The following is a 17,045-nucleotide window of genomic DNA, read 5'->3' on the forward strand; positions in this document are numbered from 1 at the left end:
CTAGGCCATTGATAGCATTGCCAATACAGTGGCAAGATTCTAATCCAGTTAGCAATCCAACAGAACAAGCATCGTGTGCTGCAGGCTTAATATACTATTGGACTTTGCGCACAATAGAAGAAATAAGGAATTAGAAATAAATTTCAACTTATAAGAAACCATGTATTCCAATGTATCCGATTTCTGGTTAAAATCGTTTATTCTTTATTCCTAGTTCCTTCTATTGTGCGCAGAGCCTTGGAATGAGTTGGCGGTAGTTTCGCGATCTGACAAAGAATGTTTCAAGTAGTAATTTCTAGCATTTTCTAATCTGTACTCAACTATGACTGCGCAATATCGTCTACTGTACATACGCAATTAAATCACTTTAAAACAATTGTAAAGATAAACGAAACTATTCTTATTCTCTCCTGATAGTCAGTAAATAATCGTAAAGCCATAAAAGGTACATGAAGTTGCTTTTATTCAATGTATAGCCAATTTTCACTTACATATGCCTTTATTGAAATCAGTTTTTATCTTTGTAAATTTAAGAATTATAACATATGACAAATTCAAGCAAATTGATTGAAAATGATTTTTTGTATATAAATTGTGCAAGATCCTTTATAAATTTGTTTATAATACATAATATATAGTAATCGAAATAATATATATATTTTGATTACTATATATTATATATTATAAATATTTTTTCATTTTATATATCTCATATATAACTTTTCCAACAAAAAATTATATGTTAAATATAATTTTTATAGATATCGAAAAAAAAATATATAAAGATTCTTTTTACATCAATGCAAATTAATGTTTTTATATTAATTCTTATAACTTAAAAAATTATAGTTATAAATATTAATATTCTCAAAGATATAAGCTACATATAATATGTAAAGCTGAAATAATTTATACTATTTCTTTGTTCTCTTCTTCGAAATAGTTTTTCTCTTTTTTTTCTAATGCTTCCATGCGCATGTCCTCTAAATCTTCCATATATCCTATAAATATTTAATTTTAAATTATACATTAATAAATTATTTAAATTATTTATACCTATGTTACAAAATTCTTATGTAAATGCTCATATAAATAAATACCTATTTTTGAAGATATATATTCTTCCTTTAATTGTTGCGCAAAATTACTTTCCATAGCAGTATCATCATCATCATCGATATTTCTATATTTACTCTTATCATAACCAAATATTTCGCTAATATGTTTACTATAATCTTCTTCATTATCTTCTGGCTCATCGTCTATGAAATCAATCAAATCTGAATCATCTTCCTCATCATCACAGATACGTCCTGCAAAATTAAATAGGTTTCAAATTATTATTAATTATTTGAGTTTTAAAATTCTTTCTCTAATCGTATTGCATAATTTATAAATAAAATTACTTTTATTGGATATTTTTTTGACGACTGTATTAGATTTTGTAGACCTAACATCAGATGGTGGAAATTGTTTTGGTTTAGTATTAGCTAATGTGGATTGTAACTTTAAATCCGAAGGTGGATATTGCCGCGATTTAATGTCCTTGGATATTTGCTTATTTATAGATTTAGATTTAGTTATATTTAATTTGTCGCATGGTTCAGATTTTACATTTTCTATTTTATTTTTACTGTGTACTAATTTCTTCTTTTCTTCCTCGATAACGCGTCGCATTTCCTCCAATTGTCTTCTCTCAGCTTCTAATTTTTTTCGTTCCTCTAATAATTCATTCTGAAATGAGCTCTTGTTTGAATTTGATTTTTCGATATTATGCTTAATGTCGAATTTATCAGTAATTTGTTTAGGAATGGTACTTGCACATTTGGACATTTTATTCAGTGTTGAATTTGAGATTACAGATTTTTCATTAGCTTTAGGAATTCTGTTCACTTGTGTTTTATCAAGCTTGCTAGATGTATTTGTCTTTTTATTCGCCTCTAAATCTTTTTTTTCACGTTGCTCCTTCCTTTCTCTTTCTTGTATGTGTTCCATTTTTTGACGTTTTGTCATTGGTCGTTCATTTTCAACTTTTGGTTTAACTTCTACAACTACAGGTTCATGCTGCTTTACTTCGGCGAGTTTTAAAAGTTCCGCAAAACCTATAGGTGGTAGCGATGATTTTTTCTTCACTTTGGGTTTTTCGTCTTTGTTTTCTCTAACTTCTTTGACTTTATTATTAATTTCTTTGTTGTTTTTTTCTACTTTTTCTTCAATTTCAGTTTCTTTTATATTTGAAATGTTCGATTTTCTTTTTTTCCTATGTCCACTACTTTCTTCAAGTTCTTGTTGTTTTAGAGCTTGTTTTACTCTATCCTATAACATATAAAACAATATTTAATTATATAAAATATGATAGAATATTATATATTTGTTATTCTTTTCTATTGATACGAAAAAAATGATTTATTTCTTTTTATCAGAGAAGAAATAACGTGTAATAAAAAATAATTATTATCATAAAGGATATTTTTTCGAAATTAAATTGTGAACTTTTAATATAATAATAGTAATATATAAATAAGCGGAGAAAAATATCCGAAATATAAGAGAAAGATATATATATCAATCAATACTTAAATAATATTTTTATGAACTTTTTAAATTTCCAGTTTAAAACATACTTTATGATAGCTATTATTGTTTTATTACATATTTTTGAATTGCAATTATATTAAATTACACTCTCTCGAAATATTTTCTTTAATTTTTCGTAAAGAAATATACCTTTGTGGATGCAATATCTTTCACTGTTCTTTCACTAGCACTAAAAAGAGGTTTTTCCGGAGGTAAACTATTATATTTATTCATAAGTTGATTGTACAATGCAGAAGCTGCCTGAGATTCATATCCATAATCATCTTCATCAGGTTGAGATGGGCCTGTAGCAATATAATGAATTATATAAAAAATTATACTATAATAATGTATATTATAAATATATTTTAAGGATATACTTAGAGCAACATATCAGTAATATCATTTCAGTAATTATATAAAAATAAAGTTCCAAATACCAAGCACAAAACATTCATTTTATAGATAAGAAAATTCCTGATATTAATAAAATATCGCGAAATAAAAGAGAAAAACAAGAAAAAATACAGAGATGATATAAAAAATAAAATACAATAAAAGAAGATCGTTGAAAGAATAGTTGCGATGAAAAAAATGCAATAAACATCTCAATATAATCTAAGCTAAATCACATTTCTACTTTTTCTTTAACAATTATTGTCATATATGCATATTACATTTAACATCGTTTAATATTTAAATAACATTTAACATGAAATAAAAAAATAAAATAAACAATAAATAATGAAAAAAATTGTAAGACATTATGCATATTAAAGGCACAATAAAAATAATTTTATTTTTATTTAATTTTATTTATTTACGGAAGAAAAAAATCAAAGTAATACAGCAACATGCATATATGTCTATTAATTTGATAAATATAAATTAAATCACGGCTTTCTCTCTACATTACTTCGAAAAAAATTCATAAATGTTATAAAACTGAGATACTATAGCAGACTTCATATACTTATGAGTTATCTGGATTATTTCGGAATAAGGCTGACCTTAAAGCATCCATCGCTGTGCAAACCCACTGTGAAATTGTTCTGCCTCGATTTGGGATGATGGATAAATAATATATTGTATTGCTTGTATATCCTGTGGGCAAAAATGTTGCCCATTATGGATAAATTTTTCTATTAATCAAGTTAATATCAAGACTACTTTTGTGTAAATAAACTATTTTTTGCTATAACTTTCATTTTAATGCCTTATAATCACTATACTTTTACAGTTTTATTACTTTGCAAATTACATAATGATACAATTCTATTTATTTTACTATTTAACAATACTTCACTGTTATTTAGAAATTTAACAGCACTATATTATAATTTTTCAAATGTATTAAAAAGGCTATACGTTGTAAAAAATAAAATAATTATAATTAAATAAAAAAATCTCTTGGTATTCTTGTGTGTTTGGAACTTTATTTTTACATTTTATTTCAAACTTGTCCTTTCTTACGATATGTAATTTTAGATAAAAATATAAAACAAACTCTCATAAAATCTATTTCATCTGTAAAAAAAAATTATTTAAGTATGTAAAATATTATACTACCTGCAATAGTAATAGCTGTATTTTCACTGTCAATGGCATCCTCAATCACCGACTTATTCGCTGCTTTACAAACTTTCAAGTGTTTGTTTATCCGATTCTGAGTCTTCTGATCTCGTAAAGCTAAAAGATTCTGAAAAAAAATATAACTTGATGTTACTACAAGACTTGAAATATTTAAAAATTTTTTTAGGAAAGATCATGGAATGCCTATAAACAGGAAAGATAGTAGGGTAGTTTAATATTATATAGAATATTATAAAAAAATGAAAGATTATTTCTTAAAACCTTTTTTTGTTATTAACTTTTTAACAAAGGACGAACGCTGGCTAAAACTTGTTGGAGATTACTTAGGATTATGACCTTCATAACATATGTTCAAGATCATTGGAGATCTTTCCTAATGTGTATAGTTATTCAATAATATAAAGTTCAAATTTATTCATACAGATATATTAATTCAAGGTTTTAATTTATCTGGAGATAACGTAGCATTGAACAACTTTGAAGTTACATTAAAATCTGGAATGTCGTGAACAACGTAACGATTATTATTTAGAAAGCTCTGGAGTAGCTGCTAACTTCCATAATGAAGGTTTTAAGAATTAACGCGTTTTACGATATCATTTGTCCAAGGTGAGGCAAACTGTCTATGTTTAATTTGTTACCTTTTAATATAATCTAACTTAAATCTAAACAGTTAAAAAAAAGCCTCTCTTAGAAAGTACTAACAAATAAATTTTGAAGACAGACGGAAATCTTCTTCCTTCAAAATCAAAATTTTTAATAATTTTTCTTCCAAGGGGAGCCTTTTTTCTTACATATATTCTGGATATTAGAAGGGTATTTGTCCAGTTAAAAAAAAGAGGCTTTTCTTAAAAATCAATTTTGAAACACAATCTTTATATTCTCAATTAAATTTCATTTCTCAGAATAAAAAGGAATGTACACTCAACTGAGCCATGACATCATAAATAAAAATTATTTGATGAAAATGAAAAGCAACTATCTGGAGTTTATTCATTTGATGTGAAACATACTAAGAATGATTCTGGGAGACTTTATTACTTAATTATTTTAATGTAAATCCATATTTTCCAGTATATAAGAGAATTCATAATTAAAACCCTTATATTTCCTAATGCTACTAACTTACTTTTTATCCTTTTCTAAAAATTAGAAAAGGAGTAAGTTAAACCAAGATTAAAATTACCCTACATCGATGAAAATGGACATAAATGGAATAATTTCTGCAAGTGGAAGATGCAATAAGTAATTGTAATATAGAATCATATTGTTACTCTTATCAAGAGCAACAATATGATTCTATATTGCAATGTCTATAATATGATTTTAAAAAGTTTCTTAAGAAAACACACACACACACACACACACACACACACACACACACACACAATGTATGTATATATATATATATATATATACACACACATATATATTTCAAAGTGTCTTATAAAAAAATGAACTAAATACAAGGCTTTTCTAAAGAACACAAATTGTGACACAAAAAAATGTTAAAACAAAAGATATTTTAAAAATAAAAACTTAATACTGTTAAGAGCTTAAAATATCCACCTCTTATTGTATACATACTCAAAAATCATATAAAGAGAGCACAAAATATAAATAAATTATTCAGATACTAATACAACAATCTTTTATTATGCATTTTAACTCACTTCCTTTTTTCTTTTTTCTTCCAAGGCTTTTTGTTTCTCTTCCTCTTCTTTTCGAGCTAAAAATTTTTTGATATTATCGGAAAGGGTTTTAGATTGTTTAGACTGCTTCTTCAGTGGTGCAAATTTTGTTTGATAGCACTTAACAGTCTGCTGAAAAATAAATAAACGCTTCAAGAAGGATGGTCCACAGAGCAAAAAGCATCTAACTTAAATTGATCATTACATCGACACTTCGTCATTTGTAAATATGATATAAATTAAGCCTGTCCAATTTAAGCTCTGAAGCCAAAACACAGAGCCATTGACGTAAAAAAATTGTAAATTCAATGTACAATTTTAGGAAGTATAAAGTGTTGATAAGCATCACTTAGATGCATATCAACATTTTATAGTCTATGAAATTTTACCTTGAATTTTTTTACATCAATTTGTTTTACGTTTTGGCTCCAGAGTTCAAATTAGATAGGCCTGATGTAAGTAAACATCAGTAGTTGTAAATATAATAAGTATATATAGGAAGCTTTCCAGCAAAGATACAAATCGACATAGAATCATTCTATTTTTGTTCCTTACTGATTATCAAACAAGGACAGGATGTTTCTTGTATCAATTTGTGCCTCTTCTGAGAAGCTCTCTATGTATACTTATATATTATATCTACAATCATGATGTTTACTTACATTAGACCAATTTAAGCTCAGGAGCCAAAACGCAAAGCCATTGATGCAAAACAATATGTGTCTCTCTTGCTGGAAAGTTCTCATAGATGTCAACAATATGGACTAACCTGTTTTTTTACTTCATTCTTTTGCGCGACAGAGATCAAAGTGCCGAAATCCATTTTATTGGCGACGAGGATCGTAAATCAAAAAATTACCAACTTGCGATTTTACAAAATTGTCATGCGTTTAAATTAATGGATATTCTTCTGAGATTAATTTTCAGTTTAATTATCGACAGATTAATTGTCGATAGGCACGTCAGTGAAGTTTTAAATGTTTTAAATATTTAAACAAAAAGAGAAAGAGCTTTTAACGATAAACAGCAATATTAAAAGCTCTCCGCTTGAACATATTGTTGATAATTATTACAAAAGTACTCGATCTCCACTGAAGCTACCGACTCACGGATGCGGATAAATGCTATAAAACTTTCTATAAAAATATACAATCACGTTGTCAATGCACGCTATAACTGTACTCAACTACGCGCATCAAAATGCACCAACGTCGATTATTAACAATAGATAATAATAAAGGAATCTCTCATAATTTCTCACGTTTAACGAAGAGAACTACAAGTCCTCCATTTTGTGGCTAGGGATGGAGACGATGGAATATTCGCTGATCAATCGAAATAATCGATAGTTTTTTCCTTCGATGAATCGAGATTCGATTATTCGTTTAGGGTGCGATTTATGGTCAATGCTACAAATGTTTTGAAGCATTTTTAATTGGTCAGTTTGTAAAATTCTTTCTTCTAATTAATCCATCAAACGCTTCAAAGCATTTTTAGCAAGACTTTGACCACAGCCTATGGTTGTGTTCCAAATTGGCCTAGTTTATATCGTGCACTTGATCGTACGTGTACTAACTAGTAACTTTCTATTAAATTATTTTAATTTCACCAATAAATTTAAAGAATGATGTACTAAATTGATACAATATACATCATAATTAATTAAATACATATATCATGTATATGTTTCAACATATCTCTGAAAAATTAAGATCATTAATAGAAAATAACTAGTTAATAGTAGGTAAGTGCACGATGTAACTAGGCCATAGGCCATTTGGTAACACTGGACAACACTAGATGAGAGAAAATAAAATCACTAGCCTGCTTATAGTCTGCTACGTCCGCGCTGTCAAATATACTCGTTCACGCGTGTACTGAGTAATTGATGAGAATAAAGTCACGCATAAATAAAGTGACGGATACTACGTGGAAAAGAAAGAGGGACGGCTGTCTGTAGTGTATCTTATTACGTTACGTGTCAAGCATGTGGTATCGTGGCAAAGGAGCGGCTTTCCCGTAGCATCTCGTCCGCGTATCCGTCTTATATATGTACGGAACAGAATGTATTGAGAAGAAGCAGTTAATTTCCATTGATAAATTAAACATCGACGATATTTCTGCTCGCGTCAGGTACCGCCTCCCTTTTGCATCTGAAATTTCGTGTGATTAATTAACATCGTCGATTTATGTTTCGATGCAACTTTAATTTGTTCTTTTCGTTCTGTATTTTATTTAATTACGGTCGTTCTCTTATACTTTTACACTGAATTTTATACTGTAAAAATTAAGATCTCGCTGTATGAAGTGTATTTACATGCTCGAAATTTTCACAGACTTGCACAGTCAAAGTTCTTTAAGTTTAAACTGCTTCTTCTATTGCAGGATTTCATGGGGCTTTCGATTGCGAATATGTTTTGAAGAGAAGATGCCATCTGAAACAGATGCCATGGGCAGTGTTTTCAAAGAAGAGGAGAATACTGAGAAATCTAATGAGCAATCTGTCTCATTAATGACCTTAAATTCTGAGAATAAAGACTCGATTGTATCTGCGAAACATATAGATACTCATCTGACCAATGCTAATGGTGACAAGGTATCCACGTCGGAAGTCAGAACCAAGTTTTTGAATTCGACTGAAGATACAGTATCTACAAGTGATAACTTTGTAACGACAATTAACGTGCTTGAAGCAGAGAATTTATATCCTCAATCTAAGACAACAGGTAATGTCAATATCAAATTTGTGAATAATTTTAACTATTCATATTTTTAACATACAAAGAATTTTTGCAAAGTTCTCTTATTTAATCTACAGATGCAAAGGATGATAATAAAGATGTATTTCCTTCAAAATTTTAGATAGATTTTCAATACTGGTTAAACAAACTGAAGAAGATGATGATGGTACTACATGTAACAATATGGTACAAAATTTGAGTAAAAAATCAATTTTTGTTGCTCATAAAAATTTATCCAGAAAGAAAGGCTTGTTAGCAGAGAACATTTCTGAAATTCATTGTGATGATGCTTCAGAATTGGCAACCTGTTCTAACAATATTCCAGATGAGAAAGCTTATGGATTTGAGAAGAGTTATAATATTGAAGAATGCAGTGACAAATCAAGTGCAGGGAATCTGTGCAATAATAATACAGATGTTTCATCAGATACTAGGCACAAATCGATTCAAGAGACAATACCTTTGCACACTTGTAAACAGTCTTTAAAAGATGATGATTCTGATACAAGTCATTTTAGTCTTGTGAATATATTATTAAAAACGTCTAGCAATGACGATAAAGATTGCAAGGTAGATCATGAAAGTAATGAAAGTAACTTATTGACAGATGGATTAATGTCTCTGTCTTTAGATATATCCAAAGAATCGTTAAATTTGCAAAGTGCAACTTCAGCTAATTATAGTGATGCGACTAATAATACGAAAATATCTTTAAATATATTAGACAATAATAATAAGAATTTACTTGAAAATGACGGAAATGAATTACCCAGTTCATCTAAACATATTTGTAAAGAAATATCAACATCACAAGACATGGGACATGATTCATGTCATGATTCTGTGAGTCTAGGTAAACCGTTTAAACTGCCAATCTTAGAGAAAATGCCTAAAACTGCCAGTGTTCAACAATCTGAAGTTGAGGAGAATGCAGTAGCACTTTTGGACTCGTCACTTACTAGACAAAATCAATTGGAAAGAATTCGTTGCTTAGATTCGGAACCTCGTTCATCGAATAGCAGCGAGGAAAGCAATTCAGATATAGAGTTGCAACATGCGAGTATAAGTAACAATGATATCAAAAAGGTAAATAAATTACGTATCTTTTTCGCAAGTTATTATTATCGATGATCAAGCTTTAATTAAGATTTTTCAATAAAGTTTTTTGATAAAATTTTCATTAAGAATTGACAACATTGTTAAGTTTCTTGTACTAGTTATTATTATTATGACTCAAAAACATTTTCTTATAAACATACATTAACAGATAGACATTCTTGGCTTTCTTTATCGTATTTGATATATTTACACTTACGGGTCGTGTTTATTCTTATTCTTAGATAGACATTTGTTTTGTAATGGTCGTCTCAAAAGATCGCGCTGATAAGTGAAAACAATGTCTCACGCCATGCTTAGTGCCGAGACACTACTTACCTCTCCAGATAATTACTAACATACTATTGAAGTGGAATAGTCATTTGTGACTTAAATATTTCTTTTGAGCTTCAAAGTTCTTTTGAGCGGTTTAGTTTTCTGGATTTGTAACGGTCATCTCAAAGAATATCGTGCTAATAAGTGAAAATAATTACTAATATACCATTGAAGTGGAATAATCATTGGTGATCATTTGTGAATCATAAATATTTCTCTTGAGCTTCAAAGTTCTCTTGAATGGTTTACTTTCTTAGATTTTGACATCCTTGTACTTTCAGAATGAATTTTTTGTTTTTTTTTATCTTTTGCATTCCTTTTCTTTGGTCTTTCTCTTTCTAATAAATAGAACCGTTATTATATGAATGAATAGAATTTATGATTCTGCAGCATATAATATAGCCAAGAAAGGGACTTGATTTACAATCTCTTAACTTCACTCATCCATCCATACCTTACGCGCTCTTGATTTACTATTTTACTATTTAAACTATTTTACTATTTTACTATCTTATCTTATTATCCGCTTATTTTTTCCCTTTTCTTTATCTAGCTCACAAAATATAAAATTGCATTACTCTATCTTAACTTATCTTATCCTACTATTAATTTGCACTACTTACACTAAATTATAATCTTATTCTTACAGCCTTTAGTTTTCAATCCAATCTTATATTCTCCTCATCGTTTCTTCTTATCGCATAGATCTATACATTTACGCATCTATCTTATACTTAAAGCTTTTTCTCCCTCATCTCTCCTTATTCTTAATATTCATTCTTTCCATAATTAATAATATTAAAAACAAAACTATTTTATTTAGAGACAGTGCAGACCCAATGGAGTTATAACAAAGGAAGGAGCAGAATATTATCAGCTGTGGCGTAGCACAGGTGGTCATTTGTCTCCCGAATCATTATACGAGACTCTCTATCCAATGCCACCACCACTTCCACCAAGAACAGCACATCGACCATTACATAGAAGCAATGCTTTACCAAGCGGAGCACCAGAGTTACCTAAACGACATCAAAGGCATCCAGCGCCATTACATCCTGAGGATTGTTTTGGATTCGAGATTGTAGACGTTGATGAAGCATCAAATCTTAAGGTTGAGATTGTTAATAACTTTATTATTATGCGATGTTGTTGCATCTAAACTATATACGGATTAATCAATGTTTCAGTTAAGGACAGCAGTTACAAAAAGTATCGCTTTATTAAGTTCACCGAGATCACACAGACAACGAGAAAGGCCAGAATTGACACTGGCTAGTCAGCTAGAGTGTCCTCCCACACCCACACATCGACCCAAACCTTTATGTCCATTGCCTGTATGCCAAACATCAAACGTATCTTTATCCTCAGAAGAACCTCTACCTCCATGTAAGTAAATATTATACTATTATGCTTATATTTCTGTTTCTGTCAATTTCTATGCATTCTGTTCAATGTTAATTGATCAATCACTATGTATATTTCAGCATGGGAAGCGAGAATAGATAGTCATGGCCGAGTATTTTACATAGATCACATTAATCGAACTACAACATGGCAAAGGCCAAGTTTGACGACACGTAATACTGGTTCCGATTTACGAAGACAACAATTAGACAGGCGTTACCAAAGTGTACGACGAACTATTTCGCGTCCTGATAACATAGATCGCGAAGCTAATGGTTCAAACGGCAATCTTTTTGATAATAACGAGCGACAGAATGAGCGTACTGACAGAGGTGAATCTGAACTATTTGATATCAGTACAATACCACCGGTATTATTTCTAACACGGCCTGATTTCTTTACTGTACTGCACACCAATGCCGATGCCATGGAGGTGTACAACCGTAATCCAAGTTTAAAACACATGATCAATAGAGTTAGAAGAGATCCTGTAGTTTTTCCAAGATATGAGCATAATAGAGATTTAGTTGCCTTAATTAATGTTTTTGCTGATCCGAACAAAGAACTCCCAAGAGGATATGAATCAAAGCTCGATAGAACAGGCAAAGTAAGTTTTTAATTCTCAGGAAAGAAAAACTCTGTGTAATCTGATATAATCGTATAATATTGATTATAAATATTATGATTTCAGAGATTTTTCATATGTCACGCTAGAAAAGCTACGTCTTTTATTGATCCACGATTACCTACAGAAGCTGCTCATATACGAACATTGCTAGATGAAGCTCCCCTTCCGCCGCCCAGACCGCAACAATCGTCTGTAACTGCTACTCCTGAAATACCTGTAGCCTACAATGACAAAGTAGTTGCTTTTCTACGTCAGCCTAATATAATGGATATCCTAAAAGAAAGACATTCTGCACTAGGACAAAATATCGCGCTTCGAGAGAAAGTTAATACTATAAGAGTCGAAGGAACTGTGGCATTACAAAGATGGAGTCATGATGTTCCTTTAGCATTATTATTAAGGTAGGAAACAAATGCTCCTATATTTTACTGTTATTACTTATACTATACATATATATATAAGTTATATACAGTAATATAATAATAATAATAATAATAATAATAATAATAATAATATTAATAATAATATCGAGTTATTATTTTCAGTCTATTCGAGCAAGAAATAATGTCTTATGTACCTGGTAGTATGGGTAGATCTCCGCTTGGTAGCCCGCATGCATCACCTGGATTGACAAGGGCTTCTGCCAGAGCTCCCGCACTATACAGAAGAGATTTCGAAGCTAAACTTCGAACTTTTTATCGAAAGCTAGAAAGCAAAGGTTATGGACAAGGACCGAGTAAATTAAAGTACGTCTCAGCACATATGCACATCCTTTCCCCCGGTCAAAAGTTTGGAAACACTTGTGATCTTTTCGCATTTTGTGAGAAGTTAAATATCTTAGTGAATAAAAATCGTAGAGAAATTTTCGAACACGCATTTTAAAGTACAAAAATAGGACCTTAAATTTACGTTTGAATTTTTTTTCTGCATTTTGTTCCGAAATTATATAAAATTGAAAATCAATATTTATAACATTTTTGTCTTATTTTAAAGCGCTGCAATTTGATGAAACATAATCGGACAAAATTTAATATGAAAGTATTTTAAAGTAAGCTTTTTAAACTTTAAAATATTTTTTGAAAAAAATTGATACAATAATTTTTCGCGATAGATATTGAATTTTTTATTGTATATTGCGAAAAAAATCACTAATATTTCTAAATTTTTGACCTGGGATGTATCTGCGTGTTTAGTACGATATATATTCATAAATACATTTCAAGAAATTTATGGAAAAATCTTTTATCTGTTTAGATTACACATCAGGAGAGAACATTTACTCGAAGATGCCTTTACGCGTATAATGGCTGCGTCAAAGAAGGATCTGCAGAAAGGTAAACTAGTGGTCATCTTTGATCATGAAGAAGGATTGGATTACGGTGGGCCGTCCCGAGAATTTTTCTTTCATTTATCACGCGAACTATTCAATCCTTATTATGGATTGTTCGAATATTCAGCTAATGACACTTATACGGTACAAATCTCGCCAATGTCAGCTTTCGTAGATAATTATCACGATTGGTTTAGATTTTCGGGAAGAGTTCTGGGCTTAGCATTGGTTCACCAATATCTACTCGATGCGTTTTTCACGAGACCATTTTATAAGGCGCTTTTAAGGATACCAGCGAGTTTAAGCGACTTGGAGAGTTTAGATCAGGAATTTCATCAGAGTTTAATGTGGATCAAAGAAAAGGATATAAGTATTGAACCATTAGAATTAACCTTTTCAGTAACAGAGGAACTCTTGGGACGAGTCGCTGAACGCGAGTTGAAGCCAGGTGGAAGAAATATTGCGGTTACTGAAAAAAATAAAAAGGAGTATCTCGAGAGAGTAGTACGTTGGCGTCTTGAGCGTGGCGTCGCGGAACAAACGGAATCATTGGTACGCGGCTTTTATGAAGTGGTGGATCCGCGTTTAGTATCTGTTTTCGATGCTCGCGAGTTAGAGCTAGTTATCGCGGGTGCAGCTGAAATTGACCTAAACGATTGGCGAACGCACACCGAATACAGGAGCGGTTATCATGATGCGCATCCGGTAGTAGAGTGGTTTTGGAGCAGCATAAGTCGATTTACTAACGAACAACGTCTAAGATTACTGCAATTCGTTACTGGCACTTCAAGTATTCCATATGAAGGATTTGCGGCTTTGCGTGGATCTACAGGACCAAGGAAATTCTGCATAGAAAAGTGGGGGAGACCAAATAGTTTGCCAAGGTAATCTTGTTCTTTTTTTTAATCTGTTAATAATAATTTTGCATTTTAATGTATCCTATATTTTCTATTTTTTTTCCTTTAAATTCCTAAATTCGTAATATCTCTATTTTATTATCATTGTTATTTCAGAGCTCACACGTGTTTTAATCGCTTGGATCTTCCGCCTTATCCTACGCCCGAGATTTTATACGAAAAGCTGCTGTTGGCTGTAGAAGAGACAAATACATTTGGTATAGAATAAAGCGATGAATTTGTAATTATAAAAAATTTGTACAATTGATAGAATTATAACTATCATCAGATTGCATTTTCTGCTAAAAAGAATAGGAATTTGTATAGGCCTATAATAGTTTATGAGTTATGTGGATTATTACTAATTCAATTTATTAAAATCGGATATGCGATATAAATAACTAAACAATCTGCAGCTTCACAATTTCTCAGAATTTTTGATTAAACAAAATGTTTAATCTATTATGTGAAATAGCATAATTGAATTCTCTCTTCAAACCTTCACGAATTATGTCATTTGGTGACTATAAAAGTTCACGCTTGTTAATGCAACCGTTACGTACATACTAGGATCTCATAAATCTCAAAATGTTTCTTTTTCAGTTTTTCTCAAGCGGAGCTAATCTTTTATTTTTCCAAATTGCTTTTGTTCCTTGTATTTTCTATCCTGTTTTTAAATAAAAAAAATTTATTTGTCAAATTCATAAAGATCTATTCTAAAGTTAAAGCAATTTTAACAAGAATAATATATTGTAAAGATTATTACTTCTTCAGTGTGGATTTCTAAAAAAAATTAAAGAAATTAATTTAGATAAATGTTATTGTTACCATTAATATTGCTATTCTACTGTCGCTATTGGTCTCTTCTACCTTTATTAATACTATATATCTATTATTGATAAACCTACTACTACTACTATTGATAAACTGACTGTTAGTGCCATTATTATTTCTGTTCCTATCATCATCACTAATTTTAACACTAATTATTATTTTATCATTAATTATTATTACTTTCAAATGATCAGATTCAACATAGAATTCAAAAGACAATATGACATCGTAATTACAATATATATCCTATAGCTCCTATAATACCTATAGCTCCGCTAATTTATTATGCATCTGCAATTTTATATATATAATTCAATATTTTTATTTCGAGGTATATTGAGGTCTGAGTGTAGCACTATTAAAACATTTAATAATGACTGTCACCAGTGTTTCTAGTCTATGAATTGGAATTTCACATGCAGCTGCCTTTTAATGTATTTTAACATTCCGAAGAATCTTGTTAGTTGTATTAAAAGAGTTTATAGAGCAAGATTGTTAATGCAGAAAAATAAATATTTCAATTCTGATGTAATTCCGATTTGAAAAAGTTCGCTAAATAAGCACATTTATCTTACATCTACTTTTTATTGCTTAGTTATCACGATATAATGTACGACATGATGTAGATGTTTTTAAAAACTTTGCACATAATATAAAAAATATTAAGGAATAATTCATACACGAGAAATATAGACTTATGACGATACCTTTTTATTAAATAATTAGTACGTTCCCATACAGCACCAAAATTTTTCAGAAATATCTCAGAAATATTTCAACTGAAAAGTGAAACATTTTATAATAGTTGCGAAATATATTTGCAACATTTTTGAGACAGTTCTAGAATAGCAAAATGCGATTGTTGTGCTTGAAATTTTGTAAAAAAGCTGTTGAAAGATTATTGCAATAAAAATTGCAATTTTTCTTAAATATTACTAAAAAATTATTGAAATTGCTAAACTTTTTCTAAAATGTGTCAGAATGTTGCTGAAAATTTATTAAAATAATTTTGAAAGAATATTTAGATTCCTGAATGAATTCTAAATAAAACTGTACTTTCAAAATATATTAATTTTCACCTTAGAGATCTTAAAGTTCAATTTTGAGGCCTTCAAAAAATCATCTTACTAAAATGTAGATGAAAAGTCTTATCATATTACATCTTTTATTTTGTATGGATTTTTACTTATGAAAAATAAAAACTCTGTGTCCATCTAGAAACGTGTCGCGTACTATTGTTCATTATATATAAAAAGTTGAAATGATTTTGAAACTTTTCTGAAAACTTTTTGCAAATCGGTGCTGCATGAATTATTATTTATTATTGCTATATATATAGCAAACAGCGAAACTTATGCATTTGTACAGCTATCATATAGTAATTATATAAGAACGATAAATAAAATACAACGAATATAACATTGTGGTGTTTTTAACGAATAAGTCTATTTAATAAGTATATCAATTATTTTATACAATTTATTTTATAATTATTAATATTATGAAATAATTGCAGAGAGTTCAATTGCATTCTATTTAACTGTGAGACCATATTTAATTAACTGTTATTTATTTCTTAAATAATCTTACATATAATGTGATATAATATTTTAAAGTTATCAATATCGAAAAAAAAATTCCTCCATTTCCGTCTATAATGGAATTAAAGTGTTCCTGTAAATTCAATATTTAAATATATTTTGTATGTTTATTATATGTATAATTATATTATTTTATTTTAAAAAAATTATTTTTCGAAAATATATCTATATATGTATATATATATATATATATATATATATATATATATATATATATATATTATTATTATTAAGTAATATATATATATATATACATACTAACTAATTAAATAAATAAAAGTAAATAAGTAACTTACTTACTTAACTTTAACTTACTTTA

General features: G+C 29.4%; 2 protein-coding genes across 2 annotated transcripts; one reads left to right on the top strand and one right to left on the bottom strand.

The window, feature by feature from the left end:
• Nucleotides 1-914: 914 nt before the first annotated feature.
• On the bottom strand, nucleotides 915-6,684 carry LOC105624980 (protein SPT2 homolog). The gene is given in 8 exon segments (XM_012206326.1): nucleotides 915-945; nucleotides 947-1,001; nucleotides 1,101-1,313; nucleotides 1,407-2,316; nucleotides 2,728-2,882; nucleotides 4,147-4,276; nucleotides 5,844-5,993; nucleotides 6,631-6,684. Coding segments are annotated over 8 exon segments (1,698 nt in total).
• A 1,605-nt stretch (nucleotides 6,685-8,289) lies between these two features.
• Nucleotides 8,290-14,520, top strand: LOC105624991 (E3 ubiquitin-protein ligase HECW2). Its single transcript, XM_012206336.1, has 9 exons — nucleotides 8,290-8,587; nucleotides 8,724-9,688; nucleotides 10,857-11,144; nucleotides 11,221-11,419; nucleotides 11,518-12,044; nucleotides 12,129-12,466; nucleotides 12,611-12,811; nucleotides 13,320-14,279; nucleotides 14,409-14,520. The coding sequence occupies exons 1-9, from the start codon at nucleotides 8,290-8,292 to the stop codon at nucleotides 14,518-14,520; spliced, it is 3,888 nt and encodes a 1,295-aa protein (XP_012061726.1).
• The last annotated feature ends 2,525 nt before the right edge of the window (nucleotides 14,521-17,045 follow it).

Source organism: Atta cephalotes (genome assembly GCF_000143395.1).
Source record: "Atta cephalotes unplaced genomic scaffold scaffold00003, whole genome shotgun sequence".
Classification (NCBI taxonomy): Eukaryota; Metazoa; Arthropoda; class Insecta; order Hymenoptera; family Formicidae; genus Atta; species Atta cephalotes.

Excerpts from the sequence above, each read along its gene's own strand:
- LOC105624991 (XM_012206336.1), top strand. The coding sequence starts at position 8,290 with ATGCCATCTGAAACAGATGCCATGGGCAGTGTTTTCAAAGAAGAGGAG. Across the intron at positions 8,588-8,723 it reads TCCTCAATCTAAGACAACAG|ATAGATTTTCAATACTGGTT; the intron begins GTAATGTCAATA and ends TCAAAATTTTAG. Across the intron at positions 12,812-13,319 it reads CAAGGACCGAGTAAATTAAA|ATTACACATCAGGAGAGAAC; the intron begins GTACGTCTCAGC and ends TTATCTGTTTAG.